Source organism: Falco biarmicus, chromosome Z, assembly GCF_023638135.1.
Source record: "Falco biarmicus isolate bFalBia1 chromosome Z, bFalBia1.pri, whole genome shotgun sequence".
Lineage (NCBI taxonomy): Eukaryota > Metazoa > Chordata > Aves > Falconiformes > Falconidae > Falco > Falco biarmicus.
Window position 1 is genome coordinate 35,424,870 of NC_079311.1, and position 18,140 is coordinate 35,443,009.

General features: G+C 36.9%; 1 protein-coding gene across 1 annotated transcript in view; it reads right to left on the minus strand.

The window, feature by feature from the left end:
* The window catches only part of FBN2 (fibrillin 2), a 178,831-nt gene that overhangs the window by 102,358 nt on the left and 58,333 nt on the right, over positions 1-18,140 (minus strand). The window contains exons 8-11 of the mRNA XM_056325609.1: positions 10,680-10,805; positions 8,509-8,661; positions 7,511-7,741; positions 6,508-6,645 (exon numbers count right to left, since the gene is read on the minus strand). Coding sequence (XP_056181584.1) covers positions 6,508-6,645; positions 7,511-7,741; positions 8,509-8,661; positions 10,680-10,805 — 648 coding nt within the window. The remainder of the gene's footprint in view (positions 1-6,507; positions 6,646-7,510; positions 7,742-8,508; positions 8,662-10,679; positions 10,806-18,140) is intronic.

Genomic DNA, 18,140 nt, shown 5'->3' on the forward strand with positions numbered 1-18,140 from the left:
ATCTTGGGTAACTGTTTGGAAATAACTCCTTGACACAGGGCTCTGAAAACTTTAAGTCCTTTCAAGAACCATTCCTAAATTTGAACCCCAGCGGTTACCAATGAGTCAGCTATTCCCAGCTCTGAAGTAACACTGTTCTTCCCCATTACGCTCCTCTAATCCCTCCCAGGATCCTTGTCCTCTGTGATCCAGGGAGTGGAGCAAGTGCATCCCTCTGCTCTGCCAGGCAGGACTGCTGGCTCAGTATCTCCTGCAGCTACCAGAGTGTGACCTGAGCAGCTCTTCTCTACTACAGCTAAATTTACGGGTTACAAACTGAATAGACCCCTTGACGAAATCCTGCTTTCTTCATCAATTAGCTTTGCCAATTTTACTTTTTTCCTTCCAGCTATGCCCTCCATTTCACTTACAGGTCTGAAATTACACATCTTTGCATTTAGGTAGGCTTTAACACTACAGAGCCAATGGTGATTTGCAGTTTTTTGGTATCTGGCTGTAAGCTGCCATAGGAAGCTGGAACTAAGTCACTGCTGATTGGCTCTTAGTAACAACGATTTTTGCGAGCATTTTGCAGTATATACTACTAGAAATACCAGGAAAAACCCAGGGTAATTTTGCTGATCATTTGTACCCACCCTCTGTCAGTTCTAGTTCTAAAACTTAGCTCATTACATCTTGGAAATAATGGGATGGAATGAGAAATAAAACTTTTAAGAACATTTATACATTAAATAAGTGTGCACTTCTAGCAGTATTGCATCATGAATGACCTGATTTTAAGAAATGGCAAAAGGCTACTTTTGTTCTAATTCAACCAAAACCAAGACCATACATTTCAGAGGATTTACTGTGTTAGTGCATACACAGCATATCAAACATACATACAAATCAATAGCATCAATATACATATCAAACAGATCTGAGTTTGCCCAAATCGCTGAGTTAATGAGCTGGTTTACAGCACTCTTGGTGTCTAGATACAATCAGATTGTTTAGAATAAAGAATTAAACAAATGAAGGCAAAGCAAATGGAAGAATCAAATACCTCTTCTCAGCATATTTAGTTCATTCACATTTGCATAGCAACTGATAGCACCACTCCAGTAAACCCACAAGAATGAAGCAAGATAAAGAAAAGAAAAATTCAAAGTGTTAAATACAATGAAGAAAACAGTAAGTGTATCTTTATACTGCAGTAGACTTCTATGTAATTATAGTAGTTCCCTGCTCTCATGCTTTTGTATGGTGCCTGGCTGTTGGGATGCTCTTTCTCATGAGTGCTAGATTGGGTATTTTTTCCTCAGTGCTCAGCTGATATGGAGGGTCAAGTAGGATCACACATAATTGCTTCACAACAAAGTCCTCAGCTACCAACAAAATGTTAAACACTAAATCACATTTTCACATTAATATTTTGTCAAATGTCTTAATTCAAATGACTTTACTGTATATTTATCTTGTTTTAGTATAGGGGAGGACAGAGGGAACTAGATATGGCACTCATCTATTTTTGTTTAGTTTTCCTACACAGAATGACATTTATGACTTACTTCATTACAGGCTTCAACTTGCTGCATCTGTTAAAGAAAACATATTCATTCTAGAAATGGATCTCACTGTAAATTAATTTATAAATTGTACAGCAGGAATGAAGTGCTCCTCTATGAAATAGCTGACTTAAGCTTAGAAAATCCTTCCAAAGCCATGTGCATCAGATGATTTCCATATAAAATATGCATCTTAAGATGCTCTTATTTTTATAAGCTCTTGATAAAAAGAGGGAAATGGCAAATATATGTTAATATAAAGAAGTTTCTGGCTTTGAGTTTGCATTGCAAGCATGCATATTCCAGCAGTATAAACAGGAAACATCTGAGACAGAGATATTTAACTCTTTTATTCTACCTCCTAGTACACTCTTCTTCAATATCAAATATTTCTCTTTCAACATTTGCATCCCACTTATTTCCATGTTTCAGTTTTTACCTCTAACACTTGAGAGAATTTCACTAGACACAGTATGAAACTTCCAAAGCCCCCTTAAGACTTACTGCAGTAAGTCTGAAGATATATTACAAAATCTAAAATATGGAGATTTGTATTCACAAAACAACTACAATTCTTCACAGCACAGCTACAGGCTTGCTGCCACTTTCAAAGTCTCCACAGTTTTATCCATACTCTTTATAAACAGAATGAAATAAGGAAAGGTAATAATATTACAGCTGTCTATCAGTTTGGGAAAAAGAACTGACTCTTCAGTGCCAGATCACTTAGGACACTTATGGTCCTTGACCCATCAGGCATGTTCCACCACGAGAGCAGCATAATACAAGTTTAGGTCAGACAGCAGTATGTAATGCCCTTATTTTTTTATTTGGCAGGATATTTTTTACGTAAGGCTTTTATTTAACTCTATACAAAAATATGTAATGATTTCTGGCTTCTTAATTTATTTCTTGGGTAGGAGGCAGCCAGATAGATAGAGCAGTATGGAAATAGTGTTCATTTATATACCATTAACCTCACCCCATACAATGAAATGTAACTGTTCCCAATACCCCAAGACTGTTCTTTCAGTAATGAGAGGACTATCCAAGCTAGATTCAAGCAAGCCTTTAATTTCATCTAGCATGCATCAGTACACACAGAAATTCCATGCAGTTAAGTTCCTGCCTACATTTCTAAGCCAACTTTCTGTGTGATTTATAGCAACTACCATTCATAATTCACCAATTCAGTGTGGCACTTGAGATACTCTGGCTACTTCTTTATAACAGAACTAGAAAATAACAGTGGAACAAAGCTGTGTTATTTAAGATAGATATTCATAAAGTACTGTATCTTATAAAAAGTCTTCTGAATAGAAGCAGCTATGCAGTAGGCAAAACACTGAAGAGTTAAAATAATTAGTAACGACTGATGTGTTTCATACAGGGAAAAAAGAAAAATTACAAACTTGCTGGAAGCCATTATTGGTGGTTTTTCCCCTGCTTTCAACCTAGGACATTACCGTAGCTGGGACAGCATCTTCTGCTTTTGTTAAAACAGCTGAAATTTTTGTTTTGAACCCAGTGCATCCAAAATTGCTCCAGTTTTCAAACTGTTGTTTCATGCTGAGGTGTGCATTACGAAGTCAGGACTGATTTTGCTAAGTGAGTAAAACTTTTTCCTGGCACATAACTGTGTGTTTTAATTAAACCAGGTCACCAATATTAATTTTTCAATGCATCTATCAATCTATTCTCACAGTTTCCAGGCACTTTATCTTCAAACTGAAAACCAGATAAAGCTTCACTATTATCACAAGCCTAGGCTGAAAGGTGAGTAGCAAGGCTGGTGGCTTACATGGTGACCCTGCAGCAGAGAAAGAGACAGAATGCCAGCCAGCTGTTAAGAACACATAGCTTTCTGTCAATCAATTTCAGAACCCAGACATGCAAATCTGATGGGCCTTTGAAGCCACAGATGGTTGTCCTGCTTCATTTTTTCATGCATGATTTCTTAAATGAGAACTGAAAAAAAAAAGTTTAAATTAAACCCATGTAACTTCACCTGTTGCAGCCTGAGTATAATGGTGCGCGAAGAGAGGGCAAATGAAGCATTTCACAATAGGCTCAACCACAGAGTTTAAATCCTGTTCTGGAATAATCCCAAAAGCCACTCAGACAAAGTTAGCACCTGGCCATTTAGACTGGGAAGCAAAGGCACTGAACCATTTCTTTTGCGCCAGTGTTACTGAAACTGGTGTTCACTAAAAGCAGAAGTCTAAAAGGTCACCCAAGCCCTGGTAAGGCCTTCAGTTTATCTAAATATGTAAAATTTCCTAGTATTATTAATTCCTGGTATCTAGTCTGACCTCTTATTTCAGAGCTAACTTTACCACTTGCATCAAGATTTGCTTTGGTTTGATTTTGTTTTCCACAACTCATCTTTTCCTACGCTCTTAGCTTGCATATGCCATGTTATCAATATGCATTTGATTTATAATTAAATGCTTGTAATAGTATCAAACCACACTAATTTTTACCTAGGTGTTGCCATTTATTTTTCATGCTTCACAAATTAAAAAATGAGCTTTGTTAGTTTAACAGCATTCAAATCTCATATGACATAGTCAACTGATGCTGAATCACATAGCACCTTTATGCTATCTGCTGATATGAAGGACAAAATAGCTCAGTCGAATTTGTCTTTCCTTAACAGGAAATTATTTTAGGAACCACTGACACTGTGACTTTCCATGATATAGAGGATCATTTTTTACAGCGATGTGCTTTTTCAGTGTATTTCCTCATGCAGAATATTTATTTATAAGCATGAGCAAGAATTTATCATAATCATGCTCTACTACGATGTTATTTATCACTGCTTTTTAATTATTCAAACACAGGATGGTTGCCTCAGAAAGGACAGTTTAGAAAGGCCTTTCACTTTTTTCAGTTGCTAGCTTTGTAACAACCATATATTCAGATTTTTATCATTGCTCATCTTTATTCCTTCATTTGAACTTAGAAAGCAAAAATAATAAAAATGTAATAAATACACTGTGTTATCGAGTAGATAATAAACATCTGTGTGCTTCAAATGGTATATTCAGCTCGCCCCCCAAGTAACAAAGAATATGAATAAAAGCTGTGAACTAGATTTTATCAAGAAATATTAGTTCAATACACCAGCTTTCAGAAGATGCTCAGCACATTTCAAGACAGTTCTTCAAGAGTCAAGGTTCACCATAGTTAAATATATTGTTGATTTCAGTAACGCAAAATTTAGTGCTGTGAATAAAAGTGCCAAGGCTCTCCATACACTATAAAGAAAAAAAGAGCCATGCAAGACAGATTTATAGTAAAACTCCCACTCCCCACTTACAATGTACTTATAGCTCCTAAGGCCCAGGGATGCAGCAGGAAACTAAGTCTCTTGAATTTCCCAGCCAGAGATCAGAGATACATAAAACTCTCACCCAAATAAAAAAAGCTGGAAAAGCTGGGCTTGCTCTATGATAGAGGAAAACTTGGAAGAACTGCAGCAGTCTTCAAGTACACAAAAGTGCAAAGAGAGAGGTACTGAGCTGCTTTTCTTACATACTGTGGATAAGACAAGAAACAATGAGCAGAATTTTTTTTTTTTTTTTTTCAAAACAGTGATTATATTTGATTAGATGTTCTGAAAACTTTCTGGAAGTTCAACTATTGGAGCACTGTAACTGCCTGGGGAAGTGGTGGGATCTTCATCAACTGAGATTTCTTAAGAAGAGAGTGTACAAACAGTTGTCAGGAACGATGTAGCTGTACCTGACACTTCTGGTAAAAGAGATGGCCTAGCTAAGGGATTTTGCAAACTTTCAGGTGCAGTATATCAAGTCCATGTGTGAAAGGAAAAGAGGTTAAACATGGTAAGAAACGGGGAAATCAAAGGAAAAGTTGTCACATATTACTATTCCGGGGATATATATATGTATATCTATATATACACTCAAGGCAGGTCCTGGTACTCATCAGCTTCTGGTTGACACCCACTCTGCTCATGTGCGACAAAATCTGGCTATACTGTTCTCACTTGCATACTGTAAACTGCATAGTCTTGCATCTGAAGGATTCACATAGTTGCAATTTTCTGTGTTACTTTGTTTCTGTATTTTCCTCTAATCCACAGGCACGCTAAAAGTTCATTCTGAAAGCACAGCTTCAGTGAAAAAAGCCTATGACTAACAAGCACTTGTAAAATATTTTTCACTCATGGTTCTCAAATCTCTTTATAAAGAATCAGGAAGCAAACGTTCAATCAGAAATATAACCAGAATTTTCTGTTTAGGAACGTATATATTTACTAAGCTGTATCCTGCATACAGGATTCTTCTCCACACAACTACCCTACAAGGACACCCACATTTTTTTGTTCCCTGAAATACCCGATAAGCCTTTGACACTGCAAGAGTGAAGTCCACAGTAACTGAATATAGTGCAGAATCACGAATTCAGATTGCTTTAAAAAGTTAGCATTCAATATATTCATATAAAATGCAAATAAAACAAAAAGTTAATTAACGCATTTTTTAATTATTTGATATCTTTCAAACTGTGAATCTTCCTTATGAGTAGGTAAAACATAAATTCTACTTTTATCTTGAACATAACTTAACACTAACTCCTGTCACAAAAACGGAGCTACGTGAGCATCACACAAGAGAGCACAGAACTGAACTTTACTGAATGTGAAGGTAAAAATGTACAATACTCATCAAGTATAGGAATACTCAATACCAATTTTTGCAATTAAAGATTTCTTCTTTTTTAAGGAAACAGATATGTCTCAGGAAGATTTTAAACCATTCTAGTAATTCAGTAATATGGTCTTTGCACTCTCCTTCACAAGAGCAATATTTTTAAGATTAATAAGTGTGTGATGGGAAAAGAATATGCTTTTTTTTAAAAAAAAATATTTTAAGCAAAAAAAAAATAGCTTTTTAACAGTGAAAAATGGATTTTAGAAATATGCACATACCAATACAATCCCCATTTGCATCCTGTTTATATCCCATGTTGCATTCACATCGGTAACTCGAAAGGGTTGGTATACAACGTCCATTTAAACAAAGGTTGGGATGGTGCTTACAGACGTCTATTGTTTGATTGAGTATTGCTAATAAAAAAAACAGAAAATGAGACAAATATTTGTATTTTCAAACAAATGTAAATATGAAGATTATACTTGGCTTCAGAAAGTATGTTATCAGGTGCATAAACATATTCACCAAATCAAGTATTTCTTCCAAGTAGTACCTGTTGATGTGACAGTAAACTAATAAAAACAAGTATCTCTCAGAAACAAAAACCACATTAGACAGCCCTAATTATGATTTGCCATTTACATGTACAGCCTGATGAGATTGTCAGTGGTCTCATGAATATACCACAATACGGATGAAAGTTGAAGCACTCTCTTCCTACGTATTCACTATTTTTAGTGACCTGTCTTAATAATACTCCTTGCATTTTATTAACTTTATGGTTCTGATCCTAGAGATGTGCTTACTTATTATAAGCAACTTCACATATATGAGACTTCCCTCTGAATACTACTCATCTTGAGCTTTCAGTCAAGGCAGTGTTCCTGCAGAACAGATATATTTTACATTTGGAAGAACAATGAAAAAGTTTATTTTAAACCTTGGTGATGTTTTGAAAACACTTAAAGACATTCTGAGTTTTATTAGTGCTGACCAAGACCAATTAGCAGACAGCACAGGCTCAAGGACTCTATAACCGAAGTGAAAAACAAAATCTCTACATCTGAACTGTTGTTAAAAACAGGACTCCTGAACTTCCTAAGGTATCAACTGAAGTCTCTTAAATGTGCTTGAATACAAAGGCATTTTTGTGTCTTAAGAACACCGTACCATTTCCAGACGAAAAATTATGCAAAAAAAAAGGAAACCAATAGAAGAAATTAAAAAAAAAGGAAAACGAAAAAGAAAGAAACAAGCCACAACAATGCACGTACGTACTTAGCCCTGTAATTATTGGGCCACTTCCAGCAGGGCTTTGACCTGTCCCTACCCCTGCTCCACCTACACCTGGGGAGAAACCATTGCTTCCAGGGATAGGAATGATTCCTGCACCTCCTGGGCCATAGCCATTGCCGTTGCCACTGGGAAGGAACCCGTTTCCTCCTGTCCCACCACCTCTGGAACCACCTCCAGCAGGAACGCCATCCACACAGAGTCTGCGGTGTTCATCTGTTAACAGCAATGCACAGAGAAGCGTGAAGTAAATCAACCCTCAGAGTCAGCTTATAAGGAAGATACAGATCTTTGTATGCTACAAAAACCAGAACACCAACTCCTTGTTTCTTTGATGTTATGTGTTCCCTCTCCTACTCCTAATCTCAGGCAGACCCCATGATTGTGACAGGTGTTATTTAAGGAAGGACACTAAAAATAATAAAAGGAAATATTGCAATTTAAAATACTTGTTGAAATCTTTTTGTTGATGTGTTGCCAGCAGCACTGTAACTCCCTTGTCAGTCAGAGATCTTGATACAGATAAACTGTAAATACATCTCACTAGGGATGTGGACTATTATTCTATGTGCAGAGTTGAAAGAAAAAATGAAATACTGATGCATTTCTAGTTCAAAGTAACCCAAAATTTAATGGAACAAGAGAGCAGCTGTTCCTTTAAATCAAAATGAACTAAGGACCCTCAGAGTCATTTCCTCTTCAAGCTTGACCACAAAATCTTTCCCATTTCCCAAGAACTATTTCCAAAGTCAACAAAAGGACGCTAAAGAAACTAGTCCCAAACAATCATGGACCAGAAAAAAATGGTTCACAGATGGTAACATCAGTATTAAAAACACAAGAATGAATAATAATGTAATTCCTGACTTTCTTTTTCCATTTAGCCTACATTTTAAACTAGTTTTAAATATTCCAGTGACCTCCATCCCAACTAGAATGGACAGTAAGGAGAAAACAAACCAACCAACCAACCAGCCACTCACCAGATCCTCTGACAGGACACATCTCTGGAACAGATCCGATGGCCCAGCACCGGCCAGACTCACAGCAGCATTGCCTTTTGGTGAACCTACCAGGAAGCTCCTGTGCACAGCGGCCATTCACTATGTTGGAGAAACACATACTTGCCCTCTGATCTGGTAGTTAATTTAAAAAGAAAACCACAATTAGTCACATGAACTCTCATGATTACTTTCCCTTATTCAATTCATGTAAGGACTGAAATGATAAAAAAGTTGTATTAAGAAAAACCCAAAACTAAACCCCCAAATACCCCAAAACACCCCCAATAATTATCTCAGGTGGTAAGTACCAACACATTGCACATTTGGTTTACTGCAGGATCACATTATTTCCGTGACACTAGGATTGTATAAACACTAGTCTTGCATTAATCCAAAACACAATCTTAAAAGTCTGATCAAGCTAATGGGAAATATGGATGACACAAAAGATACAAAGCAGTACAAATAGAAACTAGATACAAATATATAAAAATCAAGACATTCCATGTAACAACATCAACATCAGTACATTCATTTAATGAATTTTTCCTTGGTGTAGATACATCTGACTGAAGAAATGTTATCCAGGCTGCTCTGCTCAGCAGACTGAATGTACAACAGTATTTTTAGCAGTGCCATGTAAAAACTATTCAATATAAATACATCAGTGTTTATTATATTTTAGTTTCTTCAGGGACACATCCTATATCTTTTGTTGTCATATTCCTGAATGATGCCTAGGAGAAAAGCTTAATTAGTTTTGAAAGACACAGTACCAATTACAGTAACCGAGCCGATTCTGATATGTTGGTTTAAAGCGAGTATTCTATCTTAAACTGGGAGGAACAAAATTATTTATATTAATACAGATTACATTCTTCACTTTTCTTCTAAGTAAAGGTGAAATTATATTTCTAGAGTACACAAATTATACTCCAATACCATACACATTTGAAAGCACAAGAACTTCCAGGCACATTTTCATCTAAGGGAAGGAGGTTCTGTGACATAAGGGCTTGCCTTAGCAGACCACGGCATGTGATTTGTGTGCAATTGGTTCTGGGGGCTGATTTTAGAAACCAGATTGTAAAACATGCCAAAATGCACAGAAATTTTGATCATACTGGAAATCACAGGTTCTCAGTATTCATGAGGCCAGGCGCAATATACTTGAAGTTTGGCACTCCTCAAATGAACCTGTATGGCAAAAGCTGGCTACACTGTGCGAAAAATTATCCATGTGAAATCACTTGTAGGTCTTGTGTTGCTACTGGCTTACAGCATTTATCTGTAATTTAGGAAGCCCTTCAGAATTCCCGTCCCTCTCCCAACATGAGAACAAAGTGCTTTGCGCTGTCTGAAATAAACCACATGAGAACTAGAAAAGACACTATTATTAGCAATTGTTAATGTTTTTCCACATGGTATGCAGTATTTTTAGTTCATTTATCAGAATAGTTTGTACCACATATTTGACACATGCAGCTGCATGAAAGAACTTACCACATGCAAAAATGAGATACATCTTTTTCATAATACAGAAACAGGTTTTAAAAAAATTGTCCTGTAAAAGCTGCAATCTACTGAAATTTAATATTTGGTTATCGTCTGCTCCAGCCAAATTACTGGCACCTCGGCATACACTATTTAATACCTTCTGAGTTCATATATGTGCCTTGTATTGGTCTCTAAAGGTTAAATTAACCTATGTAAGATGAAACTTGAAATATCAAGGAAGGACAGATGTTTGCTCCTTTAGAACCAAAGTGAGCTTAGCTTTTGGTTTCATCAGATGCAGGTTAGACAAAGAAATATAATTAACATTTCATATGTTTGCCAAGACAACAGGGAGAATTAATTGATATTTTCCTAAGAAGATCCAGATCTCAGGTAGGAGTTCTTAGGCTATAATACAGTCGACACAGAGGGATCTACTATCCACATAAACATGGTTGCAACGGCAATCATCATCATCAGAGCATGTTATTAATTTTAAGTAGCTGGATCAGAGATACTGATGAGTTAGCATTTAGTGAGGTCCTGGGGCAGGGGAGAAGTACTAGATGGTTGGGACAGATGCTGCTGCCGCTATATATAAAATCCCTTAATAATCCTGAGAGCTCTAAAACCCTACAGGGTGGAATACCTACCAATACAGCGGGAGCCATCCATGGATGTGACATAACCCCGTGGGCAGATGCAGAAATAGCTTCCTACAGTGTTAGAGCATGCACCACCTTCACAGATTCCTGGGATGATGCTGCATTCATCAATATCTATCCAAAAAGGAAAGGGCATAGGATAATTATCAGAGTACTCGAATGTATTGCATTAAAAAGAGGGAAAGAGCTTTTCTGAAATGAAGCTGTTATTCAGCTCAGATTGAATAACATATTGCTGGTGTTTACATACTACAAATAATTTTATTTGCCATCTAAAGGAGGCTTTCCTTATACATTCAAGGGGTGCACCACTTCAAGTTGCATAGGACATTAGAGCAGTCTGGGATTTCCTCTAAATGATACATACTGAATGCCATCCCTAGGAAGCACAGAACAGCTATAATGCAATACCAAAATACACATCCTGCTTTGAGTTGAAGGAGGGACGATGGTACAGCAGCCAAGCATGATAAGTCTGGGCTCTGTGACCACAGAAATATTGCTTATCAGATCTGACTGCTTTCTGGCCTTCTAATACTCCAACTGTAAGCAAGAATTTTGGCTGAGCTCTTCAAATGCAACCAAATGTTCTATTTTCCCTTTTTTTTCCCAGATATTTATAATCAATTCAAAAGTTTCTGCTAACTAAACGCAGTGGTCTCATCTGAACACTGAAACTATTTTGTATGTAAATACATACAAAGTGAGATGCCATCAAGCTGACGAACTGGCTGCTGTATGTAACAGTGCTAGGGCACTTGACATCAGGACTAAGAGCACTCTGTGCTGTCCCAGCAGAAAGAGAAAGCAAAATGAGGAGCAGAGATAGTAAGAAGCAATGGGAAGAAATAGTCTGACTATATTGTTAGAGATGTGAAGCACAGCAGATCAAACTGGAATGGAAGAAATACAGGTGGGAAGAACAGCATGAGAGTAAAAACTGTCATGACCATTTATACAAACAAGCTACTTCAAGTAACCGCTCTGTTCTACAAACGTGACAATCTTCAGACAAAGGAATATTTTTAGGGTCACTTTAACAACCTAACTTTGCTTTTAACTGACCTCTGCCTATTAGCTTTTCAAGTGGCTTTCAGTGAATGTGGACTGTGGCCCAGGTTTAACATGGGAGGCATTCTGAAAAAACACAGGGACACATGAGCCAACTTTCTAACTAGCTTGAGATGAGTTATGTTTTCCAGTTGGAATTATGTGATACCACAGGTTTTGCATGCCTTGATAGCAAAGGTAGTTCTACATAGAAGACTTTGGTTTAGCTTGTTTGTAAAAATCTGGATGCAGTATTTATTTCAATTAGCTTTCATATTGTGAAACAAAAACCAAACCAAAAAAGTCAAGACTGTTGAACTCAGATTGTCTCATGTCAAATAATGCAGGAGAAGCATCAGAAAGAGCATATGACAGAAGTTATCTTGTGATAACACTGTGAAGTTCTTCACTTTCCTTGTGAGAAAGCCTTAGCACCCCACAGACCATTCCTTGCACTTTTACACAGACCTATCATTTCCTTGGAGCTGTCACTCTAGAAATTCTCTTGAGATGAATGACTACTTGAGAAATAAACTTTAGCAGGTGTTATTTCTTGGGAGGCTTTTATGTGATTAATACTTTGCTCCCTCCCTTGCTACATTCTTCACACTGAAAACTCAAAGAAAAGGAAGAGTGCCAAAACTGCTGGCACCCACTGCAATTATATTAAAAAGGTTAGTTCCCCACTATGGGAAGGTCCACACATGAAGAACTCCCTTTAGATATGAATCTACGTGGGACATTCAAGTACTGAAAGGAAAATTAAGTTCTGCTACAAGGCCATGAAGAATATGAAACCTGTTCTTTGTAAAGTTGTGGATAACTGGCTAGCTGAAAAAGGTCTCATAGACATAGTCCAGCTGGCTGGACAAAAATGCACATCGCTCTCTGCTTATCTGAAGTAAAGCAAAATACACTGTCCTTGGCTGTCCTTGTTACACAATAACAGGAAGATTTTGGTGGGAAAAGAATGTTGCAGGTGGGAACAGATAACTACAGAAGAGAAACTAGGGGCGGGCTTGGTATTTAGGCAACTAACCAATAATGAGCTTAACTTTTGTAATATGTATGAGCTAATTATAACAAGGCATAAAAGGTGACTGTAAGAGACAATAAACGAAGTCTGCTGATCACTCATATTGAGTGACTGTGTCTTCCCTCCGTCACGACATAAAGTGAAGGTATGAATAAAACACCCCCTCTCCCACTGGCATGTCGTTTGAAGTGTCACTGTAGAAAAAAAAAATTATCTTACAGGTAATTTGTCTTCAAACTTCCTAACTTGCCTATATATGGCCTTTTGGGTTTTTTTACACTGTGGAGCAGAATCAGGGGAAGTGAAAATTTTGTCTTTCTAATAGGGTTATTTAAGCTTTTCAGAGCACCCAAAGAGTTAAAATTTTACAGTAAACCAGTTACAGAATGATGACAACTATTCCCTACATTTTAGACATCTACTCAAATATGTACAAAAGAAAGCATCATTTTTCCTAAATCAAGACTTCTAAGAAATAATGCTTTCACTTAAGACTTCATAGTTACCCACTTAAGAGATTCCAGAATTCCAAATGATGGTATAAATCAAAACCAAATAATTCCCCAGGAAATCTCTGAAATCTTGCATTAATTTACTATATTAAAAACAATATATATAATGTGGTGAACTGCTTACCATCTGATTTAATCCAATGAAATGAAACCATGTGTGTAAATCAAAACAGAACTGGAACCGGCTGCATGCCTTGTTGAGAAGTTTCATGCAGTACAGGTCTTTCACAACACATAAGTCTTTTAAACATTAATACTGTCTTCTGTATACACACACAGTCTGAAACATCGGGTCAGACAGAGGGGCAAGAAAATGGGTCAAAATGAGGACTCTGCAGGAAGAACTTACTTTCTCTGGAAAGTGACAACTTTGTGATTGCGGTCACTGGATGCTTGTGCAAGAAAACTCCCTTATTTTACCATCCCTTGAAGTACACCTTCGATCTCAAGGAAAATACTACCCTTTTTCATCACTGCTTTAGTGGTTCTAAAAATAAATTCCAATAAATTAAAAATAAATTCTAAAGTTTAGAGGCACTTAAACTTTGATAAAGATAATACCAGCATGGTGATCACAATTTAGCAGCAGGGAAATACTGTCTGAAGATACAAATGATGTACACATGAATGGGATGGCGCAAAGCTGGTAGCAACTACCATCAGTGATATATGAGCAAGTTAAATTTAACAATCCCTATGCCAGGAACACACATTTTCAAAATATCTATTTCATTCAGTCACTCTCATAGACTGGGTCTTAAATTTGGTATGTTTCATGGCATCCATTTTTTTTTGGTTTTTTTGATAACTAAGGTATCACACCACCAACAAACACAAGAAAAATGAATCTATAAAAATCTGACTACTAAAACCAGCAGGGACTTGAAAACTCAGAGTTTTCCCTTAATTTTCATTGTTTGGCACATGTACCTGCTACTTTAAAGGCATAACATAACACCTGATCTACCAAAGGAAACCAAATTCCAAACTAGTGGGTCATACAGTACAAAGCCCTTTTGAGGTAATGAGTAGGTGGCTTTGTAGCCTGGCAAGTGAAAGACATAGGAAGGAAGTAGTTAGCCCCTTCTGCAAAGCTGCAGGACATAGACCACCCTTCTCACCTGCCTACAAGCACAGGATTTTAACACTGTCTAGGGCTTTTGTCCAAGAATGACAGGGAGCTGGGACGGGAGGAAGTACCTTCCTGAAACCTGGGCAGTGACCAGAATGGAAGGAAGACTCCACAGTCTTCTCCATGTGGAGAGAAATACATTTTTTTGACCAATTAATATGGAGAACTCTTGTGGAAGAATAATTTTCTTACTTACTGGAGCAGTACCAAGTCAGTGGATTATTTTGTCACTATTTTTTAACCTAAATCTCTGTTTCTCCTTCCCCCTCCCTGGTTTTGCATGTGCAATTCCTTCAACAAGATCTCTGTTACCTTTGACTGGAAATTCTGAGACTTTACCTCAGGAAGAACTATTTTTAGGATGGCTGATTGAAAAAGTTACTCAATTTCCTCCCTTCCCCCCTCCAAAATACATAAATTAACAGTCTCAGGGAAAATGCTCCAAAGATAGTAAGCGGAGATGCTGTCTTAAAGGTGAAAAAGAGTGGTTGCAATATAGCACACAAGACGAGAAAGACAGTCTCAATATGAGAACCGATTTAAATGTGTAGCATAAACTTTGCAGGTGTGAGCATTAATAGGTGAGCTTCTGCCAAAAACACCCAGCCTGGCTACCTGTCATCCAGAATTCATGACTTTTACTGCCACAGTAAGCAGGATTTTATGAATAACTGAATTAAAAGTACCAGAAAAGGGGCCCTCAACTGCTGCGTTCTGAAAAAGGGTTCCTTGAAAACAAGTTTAGTCTATAGTAATACGTGGTAGTATCAAATCTGAATAACACACAATGTAATGGAATTATACATTAAAGCAAGAAAACCAGAAATAAAACTGTTCCTTTTAAAAGGTTCTTTGCATTGTGATGGCACATTAAAAAAAAAAAAAAAAAAAAAAAGAAAAAACCAAACAAAACAACAAAAAAACCTAGTTAGCCTGTGACATGCAGTCCTAGCCCTTTGATGTCAAGAGTACAGCAACATACCTTTTTGGAAAAGCATCAGAGGCATCCCACCTCCAACAGTACCTTTGACTCTAAAGAGTGTCATAGCTAACTACATTTAGTCAAGTCATGTATCTTCAATTTGAGAAGTTTAAGTAGAACACATTAAATCCCTGAAGTACTAATAACTAGTAGTCCACCTCTTAAGTAAACCAGCAAGCACAACTAAAAGCTTATTCCTCCTCTGAGTTTATTTAGGTACAATCCAACTTTGAACAACCCATAGTTAGGTTAATTCTGGAGGATAACATCCTAAAAATGAACAGAATTTGATTTCTAAAAAGACTATGAAAACTCAATATATTGTAGATCAAAACTTTGAGGCCAAAGAAGAGAAGGGTTTGGAGTTTTCTTTTGTTTAGTTAAGACATCACTAATGCTCCAGATACCTGGAATTTGATACAACCCCTGTAATGGCCTTTTCCAAATTATTTTATCTCTGTGCCCATTCCTTGAATACTTCCATGACTTGCCCAGTAGTGGAAGAATTTGTCCTGACTACTGTTGAAAGTCTATAAATCAGGAATATAGAAAACCTTATAAATAAAATTAGTAACCCTGAACTAGACTAATTTAAAAGGTCATATTTTCTCAAACAGCCTAAGCTACCTAGTTACACTTCCACACATGAGGGCATACACACAGAGTTGTTATGTGCTTTGGAAATCCTTTAAACCTTCTTTCCTGATAAACAACTGCCATTAGTTTCTGAATGGTCAATGTCAGTAAACAGTAATCTCAGGTTCAAAATAAATCCAGTAAGAGGAATATATGCCTTTTTACTGAAAGGAACATGGGAATACAATGCAAGCAAATAGCCCAGCACAACAATGTTTATTGCTTAGTGTAGTTCTAGCAAAATCCATTATGGCACAAAAAGTCTAACATGAACATACTTATTCTAACAATAGCTATTATTTCCAGGAGGAACAAAAAGAGAAAAAAACCTAACCCACAAAATACATCTGGATATTTAAGGGCAATGAATGTGGCAGGAGATCTCAAATCCCTCTCCCTTAAGTAGAAGACTTGCTGTTAAATAAAGAAGGTCTGAATAGTCAGTGTAATATTCCAGCCCCTGCCTCTGAACACTGAAACCTTGTCTGCTTATTGACTCCAACTTGGATTTTGTCCTTTGTAGCCAGCAAATAATATTTTACCTGGTTTTCCATACTTAAAGAAGGGAAAGGAGTAAGCAGAATACTCCATACCACATCACTTGTATATAGTGTTTTAAATAAAAAAACCTAACTAAAACAAGGCAGTTGCTAGCCAATAATTTCTCTGTGTACAGGCTCTAACTCATAGGAGACCAGTTTCTTATATACTTCTCAATGGCCCAAGCCATATACATAAATGATGTAACTTCACTCACATGACCAATTCCACTAATTGAAAGTGCAACCGTTTTAAAAACTGGCTATAGTTTTATCCTATAAATCTCACACTGAGAGATTATGAACTCTCAAAGCCTTTATTAATCAAAAAAAATAGAAAAAAAAAAAAGCCTGAATAAAACTATGGCTTGGCTTTCATTATCTGCTCTGTTCTTGGAATAATGTAAGCACAGTATGCTGGTATAATTTTGGCATTACTATCTTCTGTGAAGCATGGGGAAATGGACAAGTAACAGTTTCATAATGTTGGGGTTTTTCCCCAGAAAAACTGGGCACTGCAGGTTGTTATTTTCATAATTCCCTGTGGGGAATTATGTGACTAGGGAAGCTAGTGGAGTAGCTCTGACCAGGGACTAATTAGTACCTAACTTCTCCACATCAGAAGTGGCAGGGGCTTAGAAGAAACAAAGCCAGAGCGTATGACCTGTTCTGCAGTAGGCTGCCAACAAAGCAGGAAATTAAAAACCATTGATTACTGAACTATGAAATAACAGCAAATATTTCAGACTGCAGGTGATGTTTGATTTCTATTATGCACAGTACCATAATCATCACAGACTTTTAAGCATATATATGTTAAAAATACATTCATGTTTTCCTGTGGATACTATCAGGAAGAACTGTTGAATAACATTTTTAACAATCAAAGCACAGCTTTAGATAGGTTAACAAAGCAGAATGCAAAGAATACTTTAATTACTGTTTTCAGAAGGAAAGAAACATACCATTGAATAAGTTCTCTTTTTGGCATCAAAGCTGAAGTGCAGATGCCAGGCAGAAACACAACGTCTAAAAAATTACCTGCATTTTTTGGATCTCTATGAAAACATCTATTTGATGGATTTTCTGCATCCTTGCCTGACAGGAGGTATTAGGTCTCCTTCACACAGAGTTCTTCTCGAGTTAGCAGCAGCAGTAAAGCATGAGCACTGCCATGGGCAGATTACAGACATCACAACAGGAGCTTCATTTATTGAACTGAGACAGTAATCCGCCATAACAGATACCTAAATGCTGTCTTTGCTCTGATGGTAGATTTATCACAGTAGAAATGCCTTTTTTTAGGACCAACACCTCAACAGCTGGCTTGGGCTACAAAAGCACTACTCTGGCTGTACAAGTCTCATAGAATAATAATAAATACACCATGATTGAAAGAATCAAAAAAACAAGCGCAGTTCTAACAAAAAAGGATAAGTAACTATTAATCAAAAAACCATTAAAGTTACTCTCTAACATTAAATTAATCATTGCATTTAATACTATAAAAAGTTTTAAACACTCTCAAGTTGAAAAGGTCCTGTTGAAGTAAACAGATGTAA